The sequence below is a fragment of the Aphelocoma coerulescens genome, chromosome 18 (assembly GCF_041296385.1).
Source record: "Aphelocoma coerulescens isolate FSJ_1873_10779 chromosome 18, UR_Acoe_1.0, whole genome shotgun sequence".
NCBI lineage: Eukaryota > Metazoa > Chordata > Aves > Passeriformes > Corvidae > Aphelocoma > Aphelocoma coerulescens.
The window spans coordinates 11,553,982-11,572,385 of NC_091031.1; the positions used below are offsets into that span (position 1 = coordinate 11,553,982).

Below are 18,404 nucleotides of genomic sequence, written 5' to 3' on the forward strand. Positions count from 1 at the left end.
GAGTTCAGGATCCTGGCACTGGCCTGTTTCACACTCTGTTCCATCCCCACATCCTGGGAGGGAGGTGGGTGGAAGGGAACAACTGGCAAACAGAGTGTGTTATTCCCAGGTGAAAACACATGGGAGTTCAGGCTCCTAACCTGCAGTGGGGGCTTTCATGGCCTCTCTTCCCTTAAAACCACATCACCCCTTCCCTGTGCATACACACATGGAGGAGTTAAGGGCAAAAAGCCTGGTGCTATCCCTTGGATCACCAGTTCCTGTAGCTAGGAACAAGCTGTTATGGCTCTTAGGTTGGTCTCTTCTGCCATGACATCCAAAGGCCTCTTTAAAGCACCACTTGAGAGCACAGCAGCAAGATGCAGGTACAAGTTGGGGCATTTGTTACAATCAGTTTGCATCACCCCAGTACACAGGCTCAACGTTTCTCTCCAGGTCTTCAAATATAAAAAGTGATGGATTCACTCTATTACTGTATAAATAATTAAGCTGAAGTAAGCATCTAGACAGCTCTCATTATTACCTGAAACAGAAACCAGCCATTCCCAGCCCAGCAAGCAATACACATTTTAAGCAGTATCCTATAACTAACTGAGTGGAGCACACTCTCCAGGTTGATAAATGGCCTCAACAGAGCATTTTCTTGCTTGGTTTCACTTCCTGAGGTTACAGACCCACCTTTCACACTCCAGGCCCTACTGAGTTCCCTGAACTAGACATGGTTTTTCTCACAGAGCACCTTTTGTCCCTGAAGTTATCCAATTCAAGCCTTAAAGAAGGGCAGGCAGCTCTTCAGCCTCAGAGGGGATGAAGGTGAGGCTGTGCCCTGGGGTGGGCACAACATTGGAATCAAAGAGTGTCCAGCACGGGTAAGGAACAGCCTGGGCAGCCCAGGTCAGAGAGGCTGGGGGATGAGAGCCATGGATTTACTCAGGGCAGCTGAGGAGGAGAAGGAGAAAGGGAAGCAGCACAACACATACATCAGCTATTAAAGAAAAAGCTCAGCCCACACTGCAGACAACCTGTCTGTGAATGTTCTCTACAGCAGGAGCTGAGCAGAGGCTCAGCAGTGCCAAATTTTCACATTCACAGCCTTCAGGTGATGTGTTTAGAGAGAAAAACCCCCTTTAGCCCAGCAGTGCAGGCCATGCCCTGCTCTGCCAGCTCCTCCTCTCACACAGACACACTCAGGGTCACAGCCTGGGCTCAGAACTGCCTCAGCTGCAGCAACTGCTCACAGCTAAAACATGAGCTGAGCTTGCACCAGGGCCAGAGCAGTATTAATATCCTTTCCCAAGGCTCCTGGAGAGCTGCTCCACAGACAGCTTTACAACAGTTCTGCCACAGGCACGGGGCTGGAGGGCTGTCCTGCAGCACAGTGCACTGACCTGAGCACTTGGACAGGAGTCCACAACACAAAGCTGCTCCTTTTTACACTCTTAATCCACCCTTTTTTCTAGAAGCACTGAGTTTGACAAGAACAAGCACTTTTCCATACCTCTGTTTGCCTGAGGGCAAGGAGGGCATTGATTCACTTCTCTTAGGTCCTGCACTGAGTTCCCTCAACTTGATCACATTTAGGAGTCTTCCAAAAATCAGAGTTAATATTAAAAAAAGTTCTTGTGCCAAAGCAGTTCCACCAATGTGAACCCCAGCGTTTCTTCTGCCATACACTGAGTATTAGATCCAGTGACTGGTTTGTGTTAGGAAAAAAGATGGAATTAAGTAACAAACTCCATTTCTTGCAGGTTTCTTTTAATACCAATCTTTGACACTCAGTAACGTGAAACATTCCCAACTGGACCAGCAGGAAAATTAAAGCAATTAGAACATAGATGCTTATATAATACCACAGATTGTTCTAGGTTACACTCAGGCCTCACAGGAGGCAGCAGCTTAACAGAAGGAACAGCTTAAAGACGGCTCCTCCAGTGCAGTGCTGTAAGAGCTGCCACCCACAGCAGGCTCTGGAACTGGGGACTACAGCATAGCTCACATTCTTTCCCTCTTCTGTTCCAATACAGTGGAAAGCACATTTAAAAATGAAATAACAGGGCTGCAGACCCATTAGAGAGGTAACACTTGCAATTAGCAACAAATACCTGCTGCAGTGTTTTACTTGCACAATAGTGAGCACGTTTTCTACTTCACTGGTGGAAAGAAAACCCAGCAGCCCTGTGCCAGGAGAGCAGAACCAGCAGGAGGCTTCCAGGAACTCTCAGCCTCACACAAACAGCTTCCAATGCCTTCTCAGAAGTCTTGGCTTAAAAAAACACGGGGGAGTGGGCGAGGAAGATAATGCACAGCTCACTGGAGTTTGGGGGACTCTGAAGCTGAATCTAAACCCTTCCTCAAGCTTCACCAGCTTTTTATCCTTCCTCAAGGAACAGCAAAACCAGTGAGCTCTAACCTGACTTTCCCCACAGCACACACATCCTGGGTACCTGAGCCCCCAAATGTAGCCCAGGGGCTCCTCAACATCCCCCACCAGCCACAGGAGGCCATCTGGATACTGGCACGTGTTAATCAAAGTCAAGCATTTGAGAAATTCTGTTCATTTTAATCCTTCTGACTGAATGAGGTCAGGAAGCAGTTAAGGAGTAGCTGCAATGATTTATGGGGGTATCAGAAAGCCACACAGTCAGCTGTGGGCAAGGGCCTTCCTCCAGGAAGGCTGGGCCTACAGCAGATGTGGCAACAGCAACATTTTTTAAAATAAATGACTATAAAGCCCATTGAATTTGGAATACCTTGGTTTTTACTGCAGCTGAATTACACCCTATGTTGGAGCAAGCAATTCCTTCATCCCATCCTACTGCAGTGGGTACAGGAGTGGGAACTCCTGACTGCACCACACACACTTCTGGTCCTGCCAGCCCCTCGCAGAACAGGTACTCAGACCCGAATGTTTATAGACCCACTGAGTGGGAAACGTGCCATTTATCCCAGAACTTCTCAGGTGTTCACCTGCACTCACCAGTCAGACCATTAAAACACAGCCATGTGCTGCTCTGAGGTTGGGCTTCCCTGGAAAATCAGTACCTGGTGTCCAACCTGTACCACCACGAGAGACCCACTGGGTTTGACAAAACAATTCCTGTTCACAAGAGACACATAAGGTGATGTTTGCAAATTTAAAATATGCTTTAAAAGTGGGATTGAAGAGTCTTTCTTGCCATCAAAAGAGCTTTATATTGCTGGGGAAAGTGTCACCTAGCCCTGACTTAGAAGTATTAACAGTTAGTAGCTTATTCATTCCAGTTCCAGGGTTTGCAGTATCAAGAACAAGCTGCTTTCCATGGGAGTAGGAATGAGGTATTTACATTCCTGATCCATGCAATTACCTGCATTTTCATCAACAGAAGTGCCTTTCATACTTTTTTGAGCAGTCTGGCTGGATGAGGCCTCTGAGCCACCTGGGGTGGTGGAAGATGTCCCTTCCATGGCAGGGGCAGGAACAAGATGTGCTTTAAGGTCCCTTCCAACTCAATCCACTCTGATGTTTTATGACTTCAAAATTCACAATACTACAAAACTTACATCCAGAATGCTGCTTAGCAAAGCACTAAAACATTATTTGGAGTGATTAGGAACCACTTTGCTTTTTGCAGCTCTAGAAGTGGCATCGTTTGTGTTAAAATTAGTATTGAGCTCAAAAGAAAAAAAGATCATCTTGCCCTTAAAGTGAAAAGAAGGACTAACATTACAAGTTTGGAAGGTGGCTCCTGAAAAACCCCAAACCTCGTGAAGGGAAAATTACCAGAGCAGTAATCTTGTCTGTAACAGCTTGTGACTAAGAATTAAGTGGGGTCTTGAAAAAGCAGCACCCAGGGCTGAGGGACCCTTAACAATGGATTTCATTTCTCCATCTCATTATCTGATTCAAAGACTTCTTCCCCTATGAAATCATATTTTGCAGGCACAACTTGAGCACAAACCAAACTCTAGGGCCTAGAAGCCTCCACAGTGGCATTTTACATGCAGATTTTATAAGAATAAAGATGTTTCCTCACTCAGGGTACAGACCTCAGTGACCCAAACATTTGACTAGAACTACTCCTTTCTTAAATCAACACCCCCAGAAAGTCACCTGGAACTCAGTTCATGGGATAAGGATATTCAAGAACCACCACAAAACCCGTCTGAGCAAAATCATGTTTATTCCAAATCTTCAAAGGACCTCCTAAGCCTGTGGGTATTCCTCCTGGGTGCCCTCCCAGTGAACCACCTCCAGTTCCTGATCTGCAGCTGAAGGATGTCACTAATGCAGGCTGAAGCCAGGATTAAAGCTGGCCACTCCAAAGCAGGGCAGGCAGAACAGTTCCATTTTGAAGCTGAAGAATCAACATTCACAAGCATTTACAGGAACCAAAACCCACTCCAGCAGGATATGAAGGATCAATTTAGATGGCTCAAATGATACATAAAAAACACTGTTATCCCTAGAAAAGCACAGGACTTAGGGAAGTTTAGCTGTGAAACACAAGGGAGAGTAAAAACTCCAAGCAAATGCAGAAGTAATGAGAAAACAATAAATAAACCACCTGCTGTGGTGGCTGCACCTTCACAGAACCAGCACTTACACTCCAAATAGACCTTGTGGCCAGAAATTGAATAGGTGATGTTAAAAGTGGAGCAAGGAATTAAGGTTATTTCATCTCCAAAGCAAAACTGGGATAACCACAATTTACACTCCAACCACCCTCCCCAGCAGTTCCTGTACAAGTCCTGATCCCTTTTGGGTTCTGTGCTGCCATGAACAGACCCCCAAAAGACAGACCAAGCACTGACATCATGCCTTTACAAGCCACTGATCTTCCATACTCTCCACCTGTGTTCATCTCCCACAGCTCAGCAGTGATGCTCAGAGCCTGAGATCATGTCACTTGGCAGGCATTAGAGATGCTGCAAGTTCCAGAAACTCCTGGCCATCCCTACTTGGATGTTACATGAAACTCTTGGAAGTGAGCATCAGTGCCCAGGTCACTTTGGGCTTTAGTCAGCCTCCCTGTTCCTGCAGCAGCGTCATCTGGACATGGAGATTACAGGCAGATGACTGGACCCACCGGCCAAATCCCTCAACTCATTTGTTTCCTTTCTAGGGATTGAAAGGAAATGTGTCTGCTTCAGTTGACATTCTTGCATCTTCCACTTCCTAGAAAGGCAACACTGCATGCTGCCTGTTGGGAAATGCCAGGACACCAAATCGGATTCACCACCTGCACCTCAACTGCTTGAGACCAACACCAACATTGAAGATTTGTTTGGTTATAATGGGGAAATAACCTGGAAATCAAACATTTAACCAGCTCCTGTCACTATGGCCACACCACCAGAACTCACTTCAGCTCAGGTAACTTTGGCTCTTTTCCTTACACCAGGAGAATTTCCTTACCCAGGAATTGTGGGCAGTGGTTCTGGGCTGTGCCAGCAGCAGCAACAGCAGTGCCACATTCATGAAAGTGTGGGGATTCCCAGGAGAGATCCCAACCCTAAAACCCCCACCAGCCAAAGATCTTGCAGTTCCTCTCTGGCCTGTGAACCTTTGCAGCATTCAGTCCTTGAGACTTCTCACCACTGCTCTTCTCCACACCTTCACAAAGTAAGCCAGGTTTTCATTTCAGCCAAGAAGCCAATTATTACAGCTGCACTGAACCACCGATCTTGGGAAGAGCAGCATCCTCCAGCAATGTCCCTGTAACTCAGGCCTCCAGTAAAGACAAATCCAGGAGCTTCTTAACCCCAACCAACTTCTCCCAGCTGGGGGCAGGGAGGTCTGTCACAATATCCACATGCACTGATCCCAGCAGCAGCGTCACACAGCCCAGGAACAGAGAAAGCCTCAACAGAGGAAGAACAAATCCTTCAGGGAAGGGAACAGAGGTAAGGCACCTGTAGGATCTCACAAACTGCACACACACGAGCAGCCAGTCTCTCACACAGGGAGGGTTTGTCAGCCACGCAGGGACACAGCCCTGTAGCCTCTGTGTGTACACGAGGGACAGGTTCTGACACCATCCCCCAGAAGCATCTGGGGCTGTGTTTGCTGGCTGCAGTCCTTGCACTAGAGCTTGCTGTGACATTTGAGGCCTGCAGGTTTTTAACCTTCATAATGAAATAGGGCTATAATAGCTGTAATGAATTTCATAACAGCCATCATCAGGATTGATACACAGGCTGAAAACTTTTGACCTATCAACCTGTTTTAGTTTTCAATCCAGTCCCTATTAATTATCAAATTAGCTTCCTTATGCAGGAATCATTCCAGAAGCATTTTTCACCCAGCTCTGCTGTGAGCACCTTGGTGCAAGGCCTTGGAAGAGGAAACGGACAAGGACACACAAATATAAAAAAACACTTTGTAGTTGTATATAATTTTTAATAAGCCCAAATATTACCAAGGGTCAAGCTAAAAATGTAACCCCTAATCCCCAGATGGAGGGGAAAATGAGCCAACTACCAGGCCTAAATAAAATGGACTAAGCTTTAAGTGTTTATAAAGCGAATCACACACTTAAGCAGATGTTCCAGTGTCTTTTGAGACAGAAAGTCTCCTTGTAGCTGTTCCTGACTCCCTGACCCAACAAGTCACTGTGCAATCAGCCTGCCAAGAGAGCAGGAGCTGCTCCCAACTGAAGGCACAGACCTAGGGCAGAGCCCAAGGGAGGAGCAGGGTCAGACACAGCACCAAGGGTGCTGTGATTCCCAGCTCCAGAGCAAGATGGTGATAAGCCAGATGTTCAATTAGTTCTTCAAAACCTCTGGAGAAAAAAAAAAAAGCTTTATCTTCTTGGTTTATTTTAAACACTTGAACACATCCCTTCCTGGCCACTGGGCTGATACTCAGTTCCAAAAGGACATTTTGCACTCCCAGTACTCTCAAACTTCATCTTTTAAATACCAGCAGAGCCTCTTATTGCCATTTTTAACATGCAGCAAGTTAAAACGAGATGTGCTCATTCCCATGAGCAATTAAACACAGCAATTCAGCAAAGTGAGGGTTTGTCACCTCCCTCAGCTCAAGGAAGCCACTTGCCACTGCTCCCTGGATTGGTTCAGCAGGAGGCAAGTGCTCCAAGGAGCAGCACGAGCAGAGCCCCCCAAGCTGCCATTTCTCATTCTGTGGCTAAAAGATGCTCACAGAATTGTATTATTTGTTTCATGACAGAGTTCTTGACTGGTACACAGCACAGAAAAAGACTTTGGACTAAAAATGCTGAGGATACAAAGCATTTAGGCTGCCAAAATCAAAGACAAGACCTACTCAAACAGTAGGATTGGGAATCAGGTAAGGTCAGCTGAATTAGCACCCAGAATGGATCCCATAATTAGTACTTACATAGATGAGCCCAGAGTAATAGCGATCCTTTAAATTATGCAATACAGAGGCTTCATTTAAACAGGTTAATTCTGCCATGTCTTCCACTTTAGAGAACTTGGGAGGATTCATCTTCTGAACATCATCTTTATTGACGAGCGCTTTCTTCCCATTCTCTGCCAGTTCAACCAACACCTCATCCCCTTTCTCCTCCTTGATGCTGGCTGCCTCGAAGCCATGGCGCTCCGAAGGGATCCACACCAACTTTTTAGCAGTCCAGTCGGCCTGGGTGGCAGGGTTGTAGATGACAGCCCTGTCCACGAAGAGGTACCGCTCCGGATCCTCCTGCCCTGACCGCTGTGCCATCCTGGGAAGAGAAGGTGTCCACTCCCAGTCACCCTGTCAGGAGAGGGAAAAGCAAGGAGCACGTTACACACCAACCACGCTCTGATCCGTGCCGTGAGCGCAGCTGTGGCACAGCAATTACAGATCCACCACCAACATCTTCTCTGGGAGAAGCAGCATCAGGCACTTCTCCCAGCATGGAGAAGCTGCTGCACAACTGAGCCCCTGCTCACAGACAGGGTCGGTGACCTGTCAAGTGTCACCCAAACCCAGCACAGCACAGCCAGCAGGGACTGGCTCCAACTGTGAAGCAGCAAGGGAGAGACATCCCAGCAAGAGCTGCAAGCAGGAAAACACACACCTGTGTGCTGGGCTTAGATAAGGAGCAAGAGCAAACGGAGCAGGAGCTTGGCAGTAAACTCAGCAGCGATGGAACAGTGAAAAACAAAAATACAGAGATAGATACAAACCCATAAATCTGCTCAGTGGATTCTGCTGCAGAAACCAGAAGGCGGCAAGGATGTGTTTTAAAAACGTGGATTTTCAACTACAGACAAGAACTTGGGACGCTTGGGGTTTCTGCAAGCCATCAAGGCAGCTAAACATTGCTCATATTCTTCCTGAAAAACTTTGCATTTCTACAGCCTGTTCCTGTTCTCAGTCCTGAGTGCTGACATCACCAGATTCCAGAAAATGTCTCCAGATCTCAAGTTTACCTCAAGGCTCAAAACACTGCAAGGAATGATGCTGGATTTTCCAACAGCTCCATGGGTAATTTGAAGCAGAAAGAAAAACCACTGACTGACAAGAGCCCCTGCACACTCATTTTACCTGTCTGGCTCTAGCCAAGAGAGGCCCCTGCCCCTTCCATAGGCACTGCCATCACAGCCAGGATTCCTGGGGCTGGCAGATCCATCTGGGAGCACCAAGGTAAAGCCTGACCCCTCATACTCAGGGCTTTAAACATCTTGGTTTGTAACACACAACATCACACTGGCTATGGGAGCCTTTTCCAGCAGGTAACCCAAAGGGCAGCTTGGGAACAAAGCCAGGCAGGCTCCCAAACTGCATTTGTCACCTTTTCTACTCTGGCACGTGCCCTGATGGAAGTTCTGCAACCCAACCCTCCCGAGAAGAGCATATAATTAAATAGGATAATTGTGTCTCCATCTAAGGCAGCGAGATTTGTTATGCTGTCCAACTTTAGCGTGAAGCAAGCATGAAGTCCCTGAACTCTTCAGAGGTGTGAGGAGCAGATCCCTTAGCACAGATGGCTTAATTCAAATCAAGATATGATGACTCAACATTTAAAGTATTTTAGAAGAGCCTCTGACAGAAAATTTCCATGAACAAAGATGGAATCGTTGAGGGGACACCTTAAGTGATAGCTGGACTCCTCCGCCAGGAAAACGAAGGTTTAGTCAATGAATGCCACATTTGGCTCGAGAAGCCCACAGATTAAATAACCGAGCTTCGAACCCCAAGTGAGAAAGGTGACTGACCCCACTGAGCCAGACTCCAGCCCAAGTTCCAACAAAGCCCTGGAACGCCAGTGCCACCCTCGCATGCCAATGCCCCTCGGTGTCGGGTCCTGAGCGCTCCCCGGGCAGGTGTGACACAGCCCAAGGCAGCCAGGACTCCGTTTTTACACACCAAGAGGCAGAGAAACCTGAAGGTCAAATAAAGCTCATACGACAAAATTAACCATTATTGTTCCCCAACGGAATTAAAGGGTGAAGACTGAAATGAATGTATTCCTATATGACTGCACACACAAGTCATATACGAATGGTATAACTGAGTTTACAGCAGTTCCTGAGGATAAACCTAAACATCGGGGGTCCACAGGCAGTTTCAGGGTCATTCTTCCACTCGGGCTTTCAATCCCACAAAGCCCATCACAAAAGACCCTCTGCAGAAGCAAAGCAAGCTGCAGCTCACCCTACCCCGGGCTCCTCCGCTAACAATGGCATTCAAATGAAACACACAAATGAGCACATTTATCATGCAGGAATCCAGCACTCCCAACAGACGACGTGCGAATAAAGGCAAAAAAAATCCCAAAAATCCCCCACACGCGTTCCGAACAAAAGGGGGACGGGGGGCGCGGCGGGGCCGGGCATCCCCCGGGGCAGGGCGGCCCGAGCAGCGCCCCGGGGCCGCCGCCGCGCTGCCCCTCGCCGGGCCCGAAGGACAAAGAGGCGGCCGCGGGCTCGGCCCGGCGGCGCCCGGAGCGGCCGCAGCCCCGCGCCCCCCGCCCGGGGCCCGCGGGGAAGGCAGAAAATGGCCGAAAACGGCCCCCTCCTCCCGGGGCCGGGACCGGCAGCGGGGGGGGGAGGAGGGCGGCGCGGGCGGGCGGGCGACCCAACAAGGGGGTCTTTGTGTGCCGGGCCCGCCGCCCCCGCCACACCCCCGCCGCGGGCGGGCCCCGCCGAGCCGCCCTCCGCCGGTGCCCCAGGCCCGCCGCCGGCCCCGCGGTCTCACCTGTGCAGCGCCGGCCGCCGCCCGCCCGCCGCCCGCCGGCTCCGCCGCGCCCGCTCCGCCCCGCGCCCGCCGCGCTCCTTTAGCGCCGCGCCGGCCCCGCCGCCCCCCGCCGCACCGCCCGCCCCCGGCGCTGCGCGCCGCGCGCCCATTGGCCCGCGCCCGCGTCCGTCAGTGGCTCCGCCCGCTCCCATTGGCCCGCGCCGCGGCCGCTCTCCGGCCACAGCCATAGCAACCTCCGCACGCCGTGGGCCGGCCCGCCCCCGCGCCGCGCCGCGCCCCCTCGGCGCCCATTGGCTCTCGTCACCCCGCAGCGCCGCTCTGATTGGACAGTCGCCGCGCCCGTCACGGGGGGCCCCGCCCCCCGCTGCAGCACGGCCGGCGGGGGCGCGTCCCCGGTGCTGCAGCGAGCGGCGGGCGCGCGCCTCCTCCGCACTCGCCCGCGCGCCCCCGCGGCCCGTCCCCATCCCTGTCCCCGTCCCCGGGACCGCCACCGGGGATGCGACCGGCATCGGAGCCGGGCTGTGCAGAGCCCCGGCCCGGTTCCCACACGGCCCGTCCCGCGGACCCGGCCGCAGCCCTCGGTGACCGCCCCGAGTCACTCCCCGGCCGGTCGCAGACACGCGGTGTCCCCGCCGAGTGTCCCCGGCCGCCTCTGCAGCCCCTCGGCGCTGCTGCCGCAGCCCGCCCGGGCCAGCTCCTGCTTCTCCCGGCCTTAACCATCGCCCCGAGGGTTCGGAGCCCTCGCCCGCCGGGCAGCGCCTTTTGTGGCTCGGCTGGGGAGGCGGGAGCTGCGGCCGGGGAGAGGGAGCGTTTGCGGAGCCGCTGAGCGCCCCGTGGGCTCGCTGCGCTCTGGAACTGGTGCCGGGTGGGTTTGGGGATGCCCCGGGGAGCTGCTGGACCCCGCGCTCGGGCTGCGGCCGGGGTTCATCACGGAGAGCTTCCCGGCTCCACGGCCTCCCCTGGCCTTTCCAGAGCCTTTCCCGTGTTTCCTCCCGGCCTGAGCTTCCCGGGAGTCTCACGTGGCGCCTTCATTCCCCCGGGGATGGGCACAGCCTCTCCCCAAACCACGGCTGCCTCCGGCCCTGTGCCCGAGGAGCGGCTCCTGCCTTCCCCACCCGGGCCGAGTGCACACGAGGGGCTCAGGAATTGAATTAAAGCCATTTCGGGGGAAGGGATTTGTGTTAGATCCTTCTGACTGCCGGCGGGGAGAAGTGGCAGCAGGGAGCATCAAACCTGTCCGGGGGCAGAGCTGGAATCTGGGATCCTGGGAAGGGCTGGGGACAGGAGTAAGGATGTCTCCCGTTTCCCCGTGCTTAGGAAGCAGGACTTTCTGTGATCTCCCTGCCCAAGCGGAAGTGTTTCGAATCACACCTGCCATTACCATCCGACTTAGCATTTTTGGACGGGTTGCTGGGTTCAAAAGGAGGCAATCAGACAAACTGTGGGGAGCCAGGCTCCTGGCACGGAGCTGGCAATCACTGGGTCACCCCAGCCCGTGGCTGCACACGAATCAGTTCCTGCGCAGCTCCTGGCGCTCGCCTTTCTCTGAAAGTCTCCCTCGTAATTACCATTGCAGTGGGAGGTCTTGCACATCCTGTTTCTCCGAAAAATCAGGGTGTTGACTCGCAGGCAGATGAAAGCCAAAAGGCTCAACTGGTTCCTCCCCTGTGTTTCGCTGTGCAAGGACTGTGCCACTCCCGGGCAGCCCAGCTCAGTGGCCACTGCCCAAGCAGCCCGAGGCAGCTGAGTGAGGCAACCCCACGTGGATTTTGGGTTGCCTAAATACAGGCATGTCCCAGGATTTACCCTTTTTCCTTGCTCAGCCAGCAGGTCTCCATGAGACAAGACACTCAGCCAGAGCTCACAGAGCAGTACCAGCTCCCTGGCAATGCCAGAACTTTCCAACAGAGGAGCCTGGTGAGTATTTTGCTCCCTTTGGAAAGACCACAGGCACAAGGAGCAGCATCAGGAGCAGCATCATCACCAGTTGTGGTCACCCCTCGGGGCAGCCAAGGCCTCAGGATGGTGCAGCATCCAAACCTCGATGCCCTCACGCCCTAGGGCAGCACCTCCACATCTCACTGCTTCCAGAAAACTTCCATTTTTAGACATTCAGCATCGTTTAAAAGAGAAATAGAAACACCACCCAGAAAGCATTAATCTAGGCACAAGCTGTTTGAGGAGTTTAGTTTCTTCTAGGAAATTATTTCCATGGAAAATCTTCGAGGATCCTGTAGATGCCATGTGGAGCGTGACAGGGTATGGCATTGGGTTATTATTTTTATCACACAATTATTTTTATCCAAGCTCATGTTAGGAAGGAATTCTCCAAATCCACTCAATGTCTTTAACCCATGGAGGGAAGATAATATTTCTGTCTAACCCAGGAGACTGGAAAGAAAAGAGACTGGAGAAAACAGAAAGAAACATTTTCCATATAGGATTTTTATTTGAAATAGAAACTCAGCTGGTCACTAACCCTAAAATTGCCCCTCTACCTTTACACAGAAGCCTCTTGATACCATGGCTACCAGGGCATGCTTAAGGCAAAGCCTGTCCCATGGGTGTTTCCAGAGCTGGAACCAGGCAGGTAAATAAGAATCTGAGATTTTTAAAACAACACGGAGGATTTAGGCAAAAAATGCTCCACTGTTTCTAATTTAGAGGTTTTGCTACTGGTGGCATGTTCTGGAAAGCTCCTTTCCATACTGGATGATGTTCCCCTCCAGCCCCAGGCTGCTTGGGACAAACTGGGCAGGACACACTTCTGCAAGGGGAGAACCCCCCTGGCATCCCACAGCTGCTTGTTCTGTCCCGTGTCCTTGCAGCATCCACAAATGAGCCAAAAAACCTCATTCCTTGGTTATTTGTCACTTTTGCTTCCTGCACAGGCTGGTGTCCTCCCTTTCTGTCTATGGAAGCTTTTGGATGCATCTCCAAGAGTTACAGACCCGGGTCTGGCCCCACCCAGGAGCCCCTACAGAGCAGAACATCTTGGCCTCTTTCTGGGTCAAATAACTTCAAGCCCTGAACGATTTTGAGCCAGGGTTTAGAGTCAATATTTCAATGCAGCTGTTGCCCATGCACAGAACAAGGTTTGTGCTTAGTGGTGACAAGGGGATGCCTAAATGAAATCCAGTTCCCAGTTTGAATCCTGACCTGCCGTGACTTTGGGTGGCCACAGCACCTCCCCTGCCGAAGGGAAGAGGTGTCACTGTGCCCATTTGCCATGTCAGAGGTGAGGTCACATTTGATGCACAAGGTGCTGTGACTCCTTCGGAGGAAGGTGGAGGAAAAGGAAGAATTGCTCATGTACAAACCGGCTGCTTTGTTGTGTGGGATCAAAACAGAGAGGTGTAGGAATAAAAGATAAATTATTCCACGAAAAAATTGCTTTATAATAAACATTTCTATGTGAGAAGCTTGAAAGGAATGGGAAATTCAAGCCTCATGCTTGATGCTTGAGTTTCAAAGCTTTCTGAGCTGTGCTAAATGGCAGTAAGATGAGGTTACATTTATTTCTTGCAGCAGACTGTCCTCCAGGGCCACACCAGTTATTTTATCTCGTGTGTCAATAGGAAACGTTCCCAAACAGGAGGTGTTCACACAGGGATCAGCACCAAACACGAGTTCCATTGTCTCACCCAGCATACATTTCAGTCCTGGAGAGTTTTAAAAGTTCGCTAAATCAGGAATGGAAAGTCTGCTCCTTCCTCTCAAAAGGGGATTGCACAAGGGTTGCTTGGCCAGGCTGCTGTGAACCTGATGTCACATCAGCAGAAATAGCCACCTCTGCAGGGCGAGTCAAGGCCTGAGCTGCAGAGGGACGGGTTTGCCTTCGCTCCGAGCACACCTCGCCAGCCCTGCAGACGTTTCCTGGCTGTGCTGGAAGCCAAGGCATTCCATGGAGCATCTCGAGCCTCCTCGAGCAGGAAGGGCTGGAGCAGAGGACAGGGGTGGGATCTGTCCTGGATCATGCTGCAGGCATGCTGGACCACGACCTGGGCGTGCAGGGGGCACCTGTGCTCAGCTGCTCCTTGCTTTGTCCCTTCCTTCCCTTCCCTCCACCCATCGCGCTGGGAGGAAGTGGAAACTGGGAAGGTAGAGCAGGATTTTCACAACTGTGCCTTCCACTCTCTGCACAAGGGTTTGGCATGCAGGGCTCTTCCCTCAAGGAAAAGGAGGGCTCATCCTCAAATCTCGGCTTAAAACCATCCAGAAATCTGAACCTCCCTTCTCCCCTCGAAGCAGGAATTTGTTTGCCAGATCTGCCCTTCCCTGCCCTGCTCACCACGCCCTGGGATCGGAAATGTCCTGGGAAAACCATGTGCAGCAGGTTTGGGAAGCTGCCCTGGTACTTGTGTCTGACTGAGAGCTTCCAATAATCATCCCAGTTACACCAGCTTGCACTGCTGAGGCACTTACCACTTGCAGTATTGTTTTAAGGGAAATTATTTAGCCATCATCAAGGCCAGAAGAAACTTTTATTGGGCATCTCAGGATCAGAGGGTAAATCAAGCTCAAATGAACATCACAGGATCATCTAGTTCAACCTAGCTGGGATCTTTCAGACTTGAATAAAGAGAATGGTGGAGGGTTTCCCATGGAGCCACTTGCAAAGGGCACATTTCCCCAGCGATCTCTGCCTTGTCCAGAACTGGCCTTTACTCAGCACAACTGCAGGATTAGGTGTGTGGATGCCAGCAGGATGAGCCTGCCATGCAGAGCTCTCCTGATGGGAAAGATTCCCCTCCTCACATTTTGGCTGTGGGGTTTCTTTGTAGCCTGGTTTCTCATGTCCCACAGACAGGGCTCAGTCCTGGTCCACCACCCAGCACCCTGGCTGGAAAATCTATTTATCCCCTGTTCCTCTGCCCACATTGCTGGGGGGACTAAATGCCCCATAAAATGGGGAGAGAAATGCCCCATTTGTACCTGGGCAGTCCCTGGGCAGGATTGTCTGACATCTCTTGTGTACAAATACAGAAGTGATGCCAAGGCACACGAGCCCCCTGTGTGGCCCAGGGCTTCTCACCACCCTGCACTGGCCCTTGGCTGTGCTGAAGGGACCAAATCCTTCCTCTTGAACCAGAACCTCCATTTGACACCAGTCACTACTTTGTGGAGAAGACTTAACTAAACCCATCCATTCTTTACCCAATTAAAGGATCAGAAGAGAAGAAACAGTGCAGAAAAGTTCCCATTGGTGCCCGTGAGGGAAGCCCTGGCCATGGCCTGTGGACGAGGAGAACAGGCCTGGCAGAGCAGGGCATTCTCTGCAGGACTGGGGGCCAGGCTGTGCCAGGGGGGTGGGATGCTGAGTAATGAGGGGACCCTCGGGCCAGGGCTGCCCCAGGTGTCCCCCAGCCCTCGAGCTGCACTGGTAGAACAGGATGGGGCCACACTGCCAACCAAGCCTCTCCCTGCACATCCCAGCTCCACCTCCCACCTGCCCTCAGGGGCTCTGCCAGGGCCCACATGTGCCAAGAAGGAGAGAAACCCTTCAGGGCCCCCTCTGAGGAGCAAACCACACAAGAACTGGGTGAGGACAGCATCCAACAGACCCCAGAGGAGAACCTCCTGCCAGGAGTGGAGATCTGATGGGTGCTGGGGTGCCTTGGGAGCCTGGGCCCTATTTGTAAAAACAAATAACACATTTGGGATGTCTCCCTGCCTGTGAGAAGGTGTGAGCTCCTCAGGGCCCACCTGAGGAAGGCACGGACGTTGTCCAGCGCACCAGCAGTCCCACCACACCGGCAGCAGTGTCCAGGGCCAGCAGCAACTTCAGCTCCTTCAGACCTGACCATAAGAGTTTGTGTCTGCCTAAAAAACCACAGAGAAGCATTCCCAAGCCCTGCCTTGTGTTTGGACATGGGCACAGGCACAGCCAGCTCCCCTAACCTTGTCCAACCCTCTCACACTTCAAAGGTGTGCGCTTGCAGGGCCAGGCTTCAGCCCTGCGCCTCTGACCAGCTCCAGTGGCCTGCAAGCGGCAAGTGATGGCGTGCAGGGTTTGCCCAGGCAATTCCAGTGTACTGGGGGTTTTCCCAGCTCCAGTTGGAGCCTCCTGTTAGACTCTGCAGTCCTTAATTGGAGCTGATTTACAGCATTTTTATTGCTGCAGACAGCCAGCAGTTGGCACAGCAGGCAGCTTTAATATTACTTTTGCATTTTGTTATTGAATCACTAGCTCGGAAGGCAATTGCGGGGCTTTTTATAGCTGCAGCCTGGCATCACAGCTCCTCCCTGGGCTTTGGAGAGCTCGCTGGGCCCCTCAGAGCCAGTGGGAGCACGGCCAGCTGACCGGCAGCGGACCCGAGCACGGGGCAGGAGTTTGTGTGAGCAGCTCAGGGAGCCAGCCCTGCTCAGCAGCTCCAGCACGACGGCCACGGTTCAGCCCTGGCTCCGGGGCTCATCATGGCTTCAGTGGCCTGGAAGGTTGGCCTTGAGGTTCTTACCTGGAGATTTTCACCCTCTCAGGGTGCAAAACTCAGCTTCTGCTGTGGAACAGGAGACACCATCCAGGCTGGAGCTTGAGGTCCCAGTCACTCCCCACTCAGGACAGCTCAGAAGATGCAGAGGAGCATGTGCCAGCTGCTGTCACCCTCCTGTGTCCAGCAGAGATTGTGACAGGCACAGTGGCTGTAGGATGTGTCTTTTGCTGCAGCTCAGCCTTCCCACCCGTGGTATCCCTGCATTTCTTGGTCTCACAGGCGTGAAGGATCTCTGTCCTGGTCCAGTTCACCTCTGTGCAGGGGTGTGATAAAGTGTGCCTGAGAGGGAGCAGGGTGGTCTCCTGTTATCAATTTATTACACACAGTTTGTTTTACCATGTTCTAAAGGAGCCCATTGCCCTTCACAATCCTCCTCATGGCTTGAGAGCAGGAGGGTGAGGCCTGCTGGACACCAGCTCCAGACACTGGTTAATGCGAGCTGGAGAAAGCCTCACCCGTAGAAACCCAGCAGCTGAGTGCAGTGCCTGCGAGCTGGAAGATGAATTCTCGCTGGGGAATGTCCCTCAGTCAGTGTCCCTGCTCCCATCCCTAGCACAGCTCTGCGGGGGAACGGGGAGTTCCCTTGGCAGCCGGGCTCGCCCTGGGATGGCAGCCCACAGACACCGTCTCATTCAATCTCACTCAATCCAATTTAATGATTGACTGAACCCTGCTGGTTTAATTAACCAGCCAATACTCAGCTATCAGCTGGTCCGTGAGTTTGTAACTCATATGCCAACCCCTTCCCTGGGCTGGGGAGGGAAGGGGGGGATCGACCCCAGCAATCCCAGCGGACAAACGCCCTGGGGCAGTGAGGATGAGCAGGGTGAGGAGCAGTTAACCCCTGGCACAGCCCACGCAGCCCATCAGCGCTGCAGAGCCCAGCCCCAGCCTCACACGGGCTTCCCTGGGCCGAAGGGAAAAGGAGCTTGCATGTCCCTGCTAGGGTCAGGGAGTGTCCCCCTTTGTTGCCTGAGCACTGGGATCCTGCTGGCAGTGTCTGGTCCCCTCCAGACCCTGTGAATGTGCTCTGAGGGTCTACCTTGTCCCCAAGCCACAGCCCTCAAAGGATCACGGCATCATCAGGGTTAGAAGGGACCTTTGGAGATCATCCAGTCCAACCCCCCTGCCAAGGCAGCGTCACCCTGAGCAGGTGACACAGGAACCCATCCAGGTGGGTTTTGAATGCCTTTGTTGATGGGAAGGGTGGTGATGTGGTGAAGTGTCCCCAGCCGGCAGAAGGGGACCTGCAGCAGCTGCCTGGGCTGGGTGGGGAAAGCTTCAGCCTCCCCTTCTCACCGTGAGCAATCCAACACTGGCAAAGGGCTGGAGCAGAGCACTCCCTCACCAATCCCAGCAGGGACAGCTCAGCCATGGGGTGACTTCGAGAATATCTCCAGTGCTTGTTCTCACTCTGCAAACGGCACCGGATTGTGCGCTGTTGGTGGGAAATGCAGGTGCTGCCATGGGAAGAGTGGGAGAAAACCAGGACACAGAGCTTGGAGCTCTTGGGTGCCACAGAAATGGGTGCCAGAAATGCAGAGCACAGTTCTGACAGGGTGACATTGGGGCTGAAAGGGCAGAGCACCTGGAATCAGGGTGCAGCCAACATGGGCATCCCACTCCTCTCATCAGCATAACCTGATCCCCATGGTCATCTCCCAGTTCCTCTGAAAATCAGCCCATTTCTGTGGTCCTGTCCCTGTTCCTGTGAGCATCTCCCCATTCCCATGACCCCTGCCCTGCTCCCATGCAGGCAGCAT

At 52.4% G+C, this 18,404-nt stretch overlaps 1 protein-coding gene across 2 annotated transcripts in view; it reads right to left on the reverse strand.

Moving 5' to 3' along the window:
- MYH10 (myosin heavy chain 10) overlaps positions 1-10,195 on the reverse strand; it is a 91,714-nt gene extending 81,519 nt beyond the window's left edge. Inside the window, exons 1-2 of one of the 2 annotated variants that reach the window (XM_069032682.1) lie at positions 10,148-10,195; positions 7,340-7,717 (exon numbers count right to left, since the gene is read on the reverse strand). In XM_069032682.1, the coding sequence (XP_068888783.1) occupies positions 7,340-7,684 (345 nt within the window). In that variant the 5' untranslated portion in view covers positions 7,685-7,717; positions 10,148-10,195. Of the gene's footprint in view, positions 1-7,339; positions 7,718-8,133; positions 9,703-10,147 lie in introns of those variants that run through there. The other variant, XM_069032683.1, reaches the window with a different exon arrangement.
- Between the last annotated feature and the right edge of the window lie 8,209 nt (positions 10,196-18,404).